Genomic DNA, 11253 nt, shown 5'->3' on the forward strand with positions numbered 1-11253 from the left:
TTTCATTGATTTCTGTTCTTTTATTTTTTCTCTTCTGTTTACTTTGAACTTAATTTGTTCTTATTCTACATTCCCAAGGTGGAATCTTAGGTTATTTTAGATCTTCTTTTCTGGTTTGTACATTCATTGATACAAATTTCCCTCTATAAAGAGATTCACGGATCCATCCGGGTGGTCCGGGCACCACTGGCGCCCCTCTGCGGCGATTCCCCCGTTCTATTTTCTGAAGCCACAGGTCAGAAGCCGCTATAGAACGCTTTGCCAAACTCCAGGATCTTGAAGGGAACGTAAGGCGCGCCTACCTGCCGCGCAGGCGCAAGCCTTTCTTTCCGCACAAAGACCGTGGGAGGAGGGGTCGGCGCAAGCGCTCGGTGTCTCTCTGAAAAGAACTTCATCATCCTGCCGCGGCTTACGGAGCGCAGCGCAACGCATGCGCCTTGAAGACTTACGGAACTTATTTCATGCTCGGGGCGGCGGTGACGTGTGAACGAGAAGGAGGTGGTCAAGGAACGGAAGCCGGGAGGGAACTAGGGCGGAAGGGGACCAGGGCCGGGCTTGTGTTCGGTGCCTTGCCGGGGCTGGGGGGTTCCGATGTGGTCCCCGGAGCGGGAGGCCGAGGCCCCGGCCGGGGGAGACCCGGCGGGCCTACTGCCCCCCGAGTGGGAGGAGGACGAGGAGCGCATGTCCTTCCTGTTTTCCGCTTTCAAGAGGAGTCGCGAGGTGAACAGCACCGACTGGGACAGCAAGATGGGCTTCTGGGCGCCGTTGGTGCTGAGCCACAGCCGCCGCCAGGGGGTGGTGCGCCTGCGTCTGCGGGACTTGCAGGAGGCCTTTCAGCGCAAGGGGAGCGTCCCGCTGGGGCTGGCCACGGTGCTGCAGGACCTGCTGCGGTGAGGGGCGGGCCGGGGCCAGGGCCGCGAGGGCGGGCGGGGGCAGCTCTCCGAGGGCCGGGCCCTGGTCCTGTTCTCTGCACCGTGCACTGCGCCCAGCCCAGTGTCTGGCCCAGAGAAGGCATCCAGTGTGGGTTCAGAAGGCGAAGAAGGAAAATAAGGAGGCCGGGCTAAGGAGGCTTGGAGGGAGAGGAAGAGGGGGTCTGGGGGAAGATTGGGGGTCGGGGATAGTCCCATTAGATGAGTTCCAGAGAAGCCAGCCTAGCAGAGGTGACAGTGATTTGCCTGAACTGGGACCCCGTTATGTAGTTATTTCGTAAGAGCCTCCAAATTTGAATGGCCCGTGGAGCAGAAGGTCTAAGAGATAGTATTCATTAACCTAGAGAAGGTCAGAGCTAAAAAACGGGCATTCGTGGGGAAGAGTTCTGTAGGCATCTTGCCAACAACCCCTGGCACGGCTCATGCGTCTGGCTTGTCCTTGGCACAGGCTTTTTGGAGCAGAGAGGACGTGAAGGAGAACGAGGGCTTTGCTGAGTATCTGAGTGCCCTTAAAAGGTCTGTAGGAGATACATGTGTGACAGGTGCAGTGTTTTGGCGGTATCTGAGGGGTAACATTGATAACTAATAGATGTACAGTGCTTGGCAGCATGCAGATACTTTGTATGCACCATTTGACCCACTCAGCGGTCTTGTGGTGCGGTGATAGATTATCCTCAGCAGACAGAAGAGGAAACTGAGTTTCAGAGAGATCAAGTGACTTACTGAGAGTTACACAGGTAGTTAAAGCTGATACCGGGACTGGATACCTGGTCTTTGGATAAGTCATTTGCCATTCAATGTATGTATCATTCTGAGACCAGCCTAGCGTGATACATACACCTCTCAGTGAAGGAGGGAGAAAGTCAACTCTGATGGGTTTTTTTTTTTTTTTAGTTTGCTGCTCTTTCTGATTAAGAGCTCTCCCTTCTCTACTTTTGTTCTCAGTACCTTCCCATTGGCTGACGATATTGCCTAGGATGGTCTCGAACTCCCGAACTCAAGCGATCCTCTCACCTCGGCCTCCCAAAGTGTTAGAATTACAGGCGTTGAGCCACTGCACCTGGCCAGCAAGGCTTTCAGAGAATGTGTACAGTGGAAACGGTTTTCGTTCATGCCTGAAGTAGGGAACAGGAGAAACAGTAGTTGAAGAAGTCAGTGAGGGATGAGACCAGAATGGACCTCCTTACTGTAGAAGGGTGACGATCTTTCACTTCCAATCCAGACACTTTAATACATCGATGGTATTAAAGTCTCTTCTCTTGACTGCTGGCGCTCCACTGAAGCTTCCTGTTGCTTGCCCGGGTCCTGAAGAATTTCTGAGGGTGATACTTCTCCACAGAGACGACGTGGCATAGTATTAGTATTAAAAGTAGTATCAAAAACCACAATTACCTTTGCACCAACCTAATAGTTATCAGCTTTGCTTGAGGGCCAACTGGCCTAGGTGTGAATCCTGGCTCTGCCATTTGCTAAATTATGTGGCCCTGCACAAATTTCATGCTGTCTTTAACTCTCAGTTTGACAGATTCTAAAATGGTGATGATAATTGTACCTAGGTTTATTATGAGGATTTGAAGAGATACTCCTTATGTAGCCTTCACCATAGTGACTGGCCAGCGGCAAACATTTAATAAATTGAGCTGCTGTTACTGTTACCAGCACCATGAAATACTTACATATACATCGTATTACTTACATATACTTACATATACATCATAATACTTACATATACATCGTAATACTTATATATGCTTACATATCCATCATATCCCCACCCTTGCCTTGGAAGAGCAGGAGCTCTTTCTCTGTACATCTTTGTTTTCTTCTTTGTGTCTTACACTCGACAGTCATTTATTTTCGTTTGATTGTTTTGAGCACCAATTGTAAAAGGAAATCTCAGCGAGGGCTCAGAAGCTGCCGGTGTTTCTGTTGTCTTAGTGAGGCACTTGCCTTTTGGTTCCAGCCCTGTCATGGTGTAGATTTGACCTCTCTGCTTACCTTCTGAGTCCCTCAGTTTTCTCATTCGTTAAAATGCTCATAACACCGCCTCCTATGCAGAGGTGCTGTGAGGCTTAGAGCTGGAGTATAAACAATGCCGCATGTAGTTGGCACAGCGTAGGTGCTTAGTAAATGGTAGTGATGATGATGATAAAATTCCTCTTTTGGGGTAAAGGGGGAGCTGGAGACTGGAATGAGATATTGCATTAAGTGCTACTACACGCCCTTCTTTTTCTTGCCTGCAGTCGAGGGGAGCTGCAGCGGGAGTCAGACTTCATGGCCAGTGTAGACAGCAGCTGGATCTCCTGGGGAGTCGGGGTCTTCCTGCTGAAGCCTCTCAAGTGGACTCTTTCTAACATGCTGGGAGATAATAAGGTTCCAGCCGAGGAGGTCCTTGTCGCTGTGGAGCTGTTGAAGGTGGGTACTCAGAAGGGGGTGTCTGGGTGTCACCTGGTGTGATCATAGCATCCTCCACGTCCCTTGTGTACGTTCTTAAAAAAAGACTTTCTTTTTTACATGGTGACTGAGTTGATAACTGAGTTTATCTGCCCTCCCTTGTACTTGCGCTTTGTATATATTCGTTAGTGGGACTTGTACATTTCAAGGGTTAGCCCTTGGGAATTTTCAGCAACTAACAGTGGATTATTTTCTAGTATCTGTAGGAATTAATGTTAAGCAGCAGTTTAGGAAATGCTTTGCCTTCTGTAGTTTACTGACAGGAGTTTCTCAGGATTCCTGAGGACCTTGTGGCTTTCAGTATTGCCACCTCTGAACTGGCCCACTCAGCTCCGCTTTCCTACTTTGTGACCGTGCCCTTTCCCCTTCCAGCTTTCTGATGGCCTGCCTTCTGCTGCACATGCTCTTCTCCCTTGAAGAGGCCACTGGGGCCATGGTCCCGTCCTAGCCTCCTGGTCAGTCAGCCTCGTCCCGGCCTGCCTTCCCCACAGCCTTAATTGCATGGCTCATTGCTCCACTCCCTTCCTCAGCAACACCCTCAGCTCCTTTGCATCTCCTTTGGTCCACACCAGGAGACTCCCAGCAAATCCATAGCCCTAGATCAGCCACACGGGGTCTAACACTCCTGCTGGAGAAAATCACCTGTCATCAGACTGAGGTCCCCTTCATAGTCCCCAGCTGTGGAAGGCCCTCAGAGCCACACCACAGCCTCATTTTTCTTTCTCTCTGTCCCCTCACACACTCATTCTGTCTTGTGTCCTCTTTCCTCTCTGCAGGCACTTCACTGAGAAGGTAGACTCAGGGTTCCTGAGTCAGCCTTCAGTTTTCTGTCCTCCTACCCCAAGCCTGACCTCCTCAGAGCCCACCTCCTGTGCTCAGAGTGTAGTGTCCTTCCTCTGCCCCTCGTCTGCTGTGCGTCTGCCCTGCCCCTCTTGTCCCTTTGTCCCATTGGCTGGCCTCTTGCCCAGTATGTTCCATCTCCCTCTCAGCCTGTAAACCCAAACCCACTCATGCTTTTCCGAACACGGATTGTCTCTTTTGTGGTACCTGGTCCCAACCTAGTGACTGCTGTTTCCTTCTCAGCCGACCTTTGCGTCACCATTTCCTCACCTCCCATTCACTCTGTCACCCGGTGCAGACCTGCTTCAACCACCCCCTCCACCTGGGTGCTGGGGATGAGTCTTCCTCTCTCTCTCTCTCTTTCTCTCTCTCTCTCTCTCTGCGTGTGTGTGTGTGTGTGTGTCTACAAAGTTGACTGAGCACCTGGTGGCCAAAGTACATTGCAGAGAGTAATTTTGAAATTCACAGACCAAGCCTGACCTCAGGGCCCTTGCATAGCCCTAGAGGCTTCACACAGCTGGAGCCAGCCCAGAATCCCTACCCCTCACCCCAAGAGAAGCACCCATTTCTCCTCACCGTGAGAGACTCCAGCGCACTCTGCCTCAGATTGAGGAAGAGGTCTCCAAAATCTGCCAATCTCTCCCTGTCTCCCAGGATTGTTGACTAAGCAGCCCACATTTTCTTCAGGGGCAGCCCCTTTGTTCCATCTACACGCCCTCCCCGCACCCATGTGGTTATTCCCCTGCCCGGTGCCCTGGTCTCCAGGGCTCAGTCAAGGTCCCCGCAAAGACTGCAGGGTGATTTGAGTCTGCCTCTCATCTCACATTGTCCTCCAGCCTGGGGCGGAGGAGAGGCAGACCCACGGACCCCCACAGGTGAGGTCTGCACCGGCAAACAAAGCAAGCTTGCTCTTGAGGTAAATTGGTTTTCCCAAGTCCAGACAGAGAAACAGCCAGTAACTTTTTACTTTTGGATGGTACTGAAAAATACAAAAAAGCAAACATTGTCCATTATTTTGTTATTTAAAAAAAAAAATACAAAGAAATGAAAGTTTTCTTTCTGTTCATCCCACTTTTCTCTCTTTGATCACTCTCTTCCCATTTGTGTGAGTGTGTGAGTGTGTATGTTTACAGACTTATGTTTCCTTAATGGCCTTGTCAACTCTAGTTCTTCCTGAAAATCTTATTCACTTGTTTTTTGTCTGTCTTTCCTACTAGAAGGGAACAGTGCCATGGGTCCTGGGACCCTGGGAGTAGTGCCTGGTGCCTGGTACCTGGTATACAGTCAACAAGTCCCTGTTGAGTGAATGAATATATACACACAGACACATATGTACACATTACTCCATTTTTTTCTAGAAATGGAATTGGTGTGCAATCTGCTTTGTTTTCTTCTACTGCATTATATCAGGTACCTCTTTCCAGGCCCTACACAGTATGGATTTACTTGATTCTTTTTGATGCCCTCATGATAATCTATTGCTATGCCACAATTTATGCAACAGGTGCTCTGCAGATGGACATTTAAGTCATTCCGATTTCTCTCTCCATTTTTCCATTACAAAAAAATGCCACTTGGGCAGAGATCTATGTACTTCTCCCTTTATTTTTATGGAACTGATTTTCAGAAATGCATATGTGCTTTTTAAATTTTAACAAAAATTGCCAAACTACTTTTCAAAAGTTTGTAATAAGTTGCACTTTCATCAAGATTCTGTAGTCCAGTCTCCCCACATCCTTGTCAGCACTGGATGACATCAGTCTTTTCAATCTTGCCAACTTATTGGGAAAAAAAAATGATATGTCCTGTTTGTGAATTGAGCATTTTTTTCACCTATGTACTAGCCATTTGCATATCCCCTTCTGTGAAATGTCTGTTTATATCCTTTGCCTGTTTCGTATTGTGTTATCTTTTTTTTTTTTTTTTTTTTAGATGGAGTCTGTCTCCCAGGCTGGAGTGCAGTGGCGTGATCTCCACTCACTGCAAGCTCCACCTCCCGGGTTCACGCCATTGTCCTGCCTCAGCCTCCCGAGCACCTGGGACTACAGGCGCCCGCCACCATGCCCGGCTAATTTTTTGTATTTTTATTAGAGACGGAGTTTCACCGTGTTAGCCAGGATGGTCTCGATCTCGTGACCTCGTGATCCGCCCACCTTGGCCTCCCAAATGCTGGGATTACAGGCGTGAGCCACCGCGCTTGGCCATATTGTGTTATCTTTTATGTTAATCTGTATTCTTTATGTATTAGAGATAGGTACGTATAATGTATTTAGTATTAAGGATGTAAATATTGTTTCCCAGTCTGTTGCTTGCTTAATTTTTATTTATGATGTCTTTTACCATATAGAAGGTTTCACATTTCTGTAGTCAGATCTCTCCAACTTTTCCGTATGGCTACTGAATTTCAGGTCTTGTTTAGGAAGGCATCTTCTGACTCAAGCTTAAGTGGATATTCTTTTATTACTTTGCACTGTTTTTTCCTTACTTCAATACTTATTTTTGTGTACGTGGTGGGGAGAAGCTCTATTTTCTTCCAGATGGATGGCCAATTGTCTCAGTATTTTTTCTTGATGTCGTATAACATTAATTTATTTGTGTGTGGTTACTGTGCAGTTACTGCAGTAGTTGCATATCTGGTAGGGCAGTCGAATCAATGAAAACTCAATGTCTGTGTCTTACTAGGCTCTTTTCCACCCTTTGACACCGTTGACGAGTCGCTTCTTAAAATGTCTAATTTCCTTGAATTTGTTTACATGATGCAGCAAATTCTCCTTGGTTCCCCCAAAGCAGTCCTGCTGGCTCTCTTTTGTGGGTTCCTTCACTTCCTAAACAGTGATCTTCCTTCAGCTTATTACTTTCCTCCCTGAGTGTCCTTGGGATATTTGCCGTGGATATGCTGAGGACTTTCAACCATTGTATCACTGTCCTGCCATCTCCTTTGAGTTTCAGATTTGTATATCCACTTATAGGTTGTATATATATTCTTGGATATCTCTCAGACATCTTATTTATTTATTTATTTATTTGTTTGTTTGTCTATTTTCAGATGGAGTCTCGCTCTGTTGCCCAGGCTGGAGTGCAGTGGCGCAATCTTGGCTCACTGCAAGCTCCGCCTCCCGGGTTTAAGCGATTCTCCTGCCCCAGCCTCCCAAGTAGCTGGGATTACAGGCGCTGCCACCATGCCCAGCTAATTTTTTGTATTTTTTTTAGTGAAGACGGGGTTGCACCATGTTGGCCAAGCTGGTCTCGAACTCTTGACCTCAGGTGATCCACCCACCTCAGCCTCCTGAAGTGCTGATATTATAGGCGTGAATCACCGCACCCGGCCTCTCTCAGACATCTGAAAACATCATATCCAAGATGGGATATTTTGTCTTTCCTTTAAACTAGGCTTTTCCTCCTGTATTTTTTGCTATTAATAGCATCACATCCATCAGTCACTCAATCCACTGTGACTTTCCTCTCAACTTTCTCCTCCAACCCTATATCCAGTTACCAGTGTTATCTTCTGAATTTTGTTTGGTTCCACCACTCCTCTTTTTGTGTTTATTATTCAAATAGTCTGTTGTTCAGCCCCACATAATCTCTTGTGTAAATGGTCTCCTTGCCTCTAATCTTTTTTTTTTTTTTTTTTTTGAGACGGAGTCTCGCTCTGTCGCCCGGGCTAGAGTGCAGTGGCCGGATCTCAGCTCACTGCAAGCTCCGCCTCCCGGGTTTACACCATTCTCCTGCCTCAGCCTCCCGAGTAGCTGGGACTACAGGCGCCCGCCACCTCGCCCGGCTAGTTTTTTGTATTTTTTAGTAGAGACGGGGTTTCGTCGTGTTAGCCAGGATGGTCTCGATCTCCTGACCTCGTGATCCGCCTGTCTCGGCCTCCCAAAGTGCTGGGATTACAGGCTTGAGCCACCGCACCCGGCCTCCTTGCCGCTAATCTTAACTCTACAATCCATCCTCTCCCAACTGGCAGTTGGCTTTCTGTTAATTGAGCCATGTCAGTTTCCTTCAGTGACCACCCACAATCTACAGAATAAAGGATCATCATAAGCTATTATACTTTCTATAATATAGGAGTGCTTCTCCTCTCTCTCCTTTACCCTCTACATTTGTACACGTGCCGCATTGACCCACCCTTCTGTACTCATGTTCCTCTCTCTTCCTGAGATAACCCCTTTCACCTCTTCACCTAGCAGCTTGCTCACTCTTCAGAATTCTGCTCAACATTTTTTTTTTTTTTTTCAAGAAATCCTGAATCCCCAGGCAGTCCTTTCCTATATTTTCATAGCATCCCATGCACACCTCAGTAAGTCTTTCTTGTTTCTGGTAGTAAGTTCCATGTATGAGCGAAATGGTGACATTATTTCTTAGAACTTATATTTCTTAGTCTTGTCACTAATCTTATCCCATCTGTTTATCATGTACTTTTCTTTGTTTTTTGTTTTGTTTTGTTTTGAAACAGAGTTTTGCTCTTGTTGCCCAGGCTGGAGTGTAGTGGCACAATCTCAGCTCACTGCAACCTCCGCCTCCCAGGTTTAAGTGATTCTCCTGCCTCAACCTCCCAAGTAGCTGGGATTATAGGTGCCCGCCATCACACCCGGCTAATGTTTTTTGTATTTTTAGTAAAGACGGGGTTTTGCCATGTTGGCCAGGCTGGTCTCGAACTCCTGACCTCAGGTGATCTGCCTGCCTCAGCCTCCCAAAGTGCTGGGATTACCAGCATGAGCCACCATGCCTGGCCCTTTTCCCTTAAGACTCTTTACAGACTCAGTAATGTTTGTGTTTCCAGTATAGCCAATTGGCAGGAAAATGGAGAGACTACCATTGGAAGGGAATTAGATATCATTTCATCCACCCTCTTCAGAGAGTGATACTGAGGATTAGTGAGGCTGTGACTGGCCCAAGGGTCACCCAGGCTGGGCTGGAAATCAGGCCTCAGGTCTCATTCACAGATGTTCTACCTCACCTCACCTCCTCAGTCTTCCCTTGGGAAACCACAGACCAGGGAGAGGCAGGAGTGTAAAACCCCCCGTGGGCGTGCAGTACAGAGCTGGCTCCCAGCATCTCATGTGCCTCATTTCATATGGAGTCACCAAACTTTCCTCCAAGGCTTAAAAACACAGATCCTTCCTCCTTTTTAAAAAGCCGCTACTTGGGGAGGATGGGCTTGGGATTCCCGGGTGCTTGCCTTGTGTGGTCACGGTTTTGAAGCTCGGGGTCAGGGTCCCTGCGTCCCGTGGCAGTGGCCAGGGCCTGTCAGCCCATGTTGCCTTTCCCGCAGGAAAAGGCTGAGGAGGTGTATCGTCTGTATCAGAACTCGCCCCTCTCCTCCCACCCCGTGGTGGCCCTGTCAGAGCTCAGCACCCTCTGTGCTAACTCCTGCCCAGATGAGAGGACCTTCTACTTGGTGTTGCTGCAGCTGCAGAAGGAGAAGAGGGTCACAGTCCTCGAGCAGAACGGGGAGAAGGTACGGAGGCTCACCTGTTCATTCACTGACTCAGCGGTGATTGATTCAGTACATACAGTAGTGACCCCTTATCTGAGATTTTGCTTTCCAGAGTTTCAGTTACCTGCAGTCAGCCACGGTCCAAAAATAATAAGTGGAAAATTCCAAACATTAACAGTTCCATAGATTTCAGTTGTGCACTCTTCTGAGTAGTGTGATGGGACCTCGTAGTATCCCGCCTGAATGCTCATCCCCCCTTTGTCCAGCATCTCCCTGCCTGAGTCACTTAGGAGTCGTCTCAGTGATCAGATTGACTGTCATGGCACTGCAGTGGTTGTGTTCAAGCCACCCTTATTGTACTTTTTTTTTTTTTTTTGAGATAGAGTCTTGCTGTCGCCCAGCAATTGCACAATCTCAGCTCACTGCAGCCTCCACCTCCCAGGTTCAAGCAGTTCTTCTGCCTCAGCCTCCTGAGTAGTTGGGATTACAGGCATGTGCCACAGCGCCTGGCTAATTTTTGTATTTTTAGTAGAGAAGGGGTTTCACCATTTGGCCAGGCTGTCTTGAACTCCTGACCTCAAGTGATCCTCCTGCTTTGGCCTCCCAAAGTGCTAGCATTATAGGTGTAAACTACCATGCCTGGCCTATTGTACTTAATAATGGACCCAAAGCACAAGAGCAGTGGTGCTGGCAGTCCAGATTTACCAAAGAGAAGCTGTCAGGTGCTTCCTTTAAGTGAAGAGGTGAAAGTTCTGGACTAAATAAGGAAGACAAAATATCATTTGCTGAGTTTGCTAGGATCTACAGTAAGAATGAATCTTCTATAGGAAAAATTGTGAAGAAGGAAAAATGTTTGCAGAGCTGTATGTATAGGATTCAGTATTCTCCGAGGGTTCAGGCATCCACGGGGGGTTCCATTCACTGGAATGTATCCCCCACGGATAAGGGGGGCCTGCTGTTCTCATATGCCCACCAGCACTCCTGCTTGGGAAGTTCTCAGCCTTTGTGGTAGCAGCAGTAGTAATTTCTCCCTGTCCCTCAGATTGTGAAGTTTGCCCGAGGGCCCCATGCCAAGGTGTCTCCAGTCAATGACGTAGACGTTGGGGTGTACCAGCTGATGCAGAGTGAACAACTTCTCTCGCGCAAAGTGGAGTCCTTATCCCAGGAAGCAGAGAGGTAACTTTTAACCCCGAACTGAGCCCCCTCCCCACTGTGGCTGGCCCCCAGAGCCAGCAAAATGTTACTGTATGTGGGCTTTTAAAAAGATAGGTTTTTTTTTTTTAAGCTAATTACAGAAGTATTCACTGCTCAATGCAGAAATCATGGAAAGCACAGAATATCACAAAAGAGAAAAAAAAATGAGGTCTTTTCTTCCTTTTTTTCATTTTTTTGCTCTGTCACTCAGGCTGGTGTGCAGTGGCGTGATCTCAGCTCACTGCCAGCGCCACCTCCCGGGTTCACACCATTGTCCTGTCCCAGCCTCCCGAGTAGCTGGGACTACAGGTACCTGCCACCACGCCTGGCTAATTTTTTTATATTTTTAGTAGAGACGGGGTTTCACTGTGTTAGCCAGGATGGTCTCAATCTCCT

General features: G+C 47.9%; 1 protein-coding gene across 1 annotated transcript in view; it reads left to right on the top strand.

The window, feature by feature from the left end:
• The first annotated feature begins 142 nt into the window (after window positions 1-142).
• CHMP7 (charged multivesicular body protein 7) overlaps window positions 143-11253 on the top strand; it is a 16039-nt gene continuing 4928 nt past the window's right edge. Inside the window, exons 1-4 of the mRNA XM_011939856.1 lie at window positions 143-890; window positions 3173-3344; window positions 9499-9684; window positions 10706-10839. Coding sequence (XP_011795246.1) covers window positions 592-890; window positions 3173-3344; window positions 9499-9684; window positions 10706-10839 — 791 coding nt within the window. The 5' untranslated portion in view covers window positions 143-591. The remainder of the gene's footprint in view (window positions 891-3172; window positions 3345-9498; window positions 9685-10705; window positions 10840-11253) is intronic.

The sequence above is a fragment of the Colobus angolensis genome, unplaced genomic scaffold, assembly GCF_000951035.1.
Source record: "Colobus angolensis palliatus isolate OR3802 unplaced genomic scaffold, Cang.pa_1.0 Scaffold184, whole genome shotgun sequence".
Classification (NCBI taxonomy): Eukaryota; Metazoa; Chordata; class Mammalia; order Primates; family Cercopithecidae; genus Colobus; species Colobus angolensis.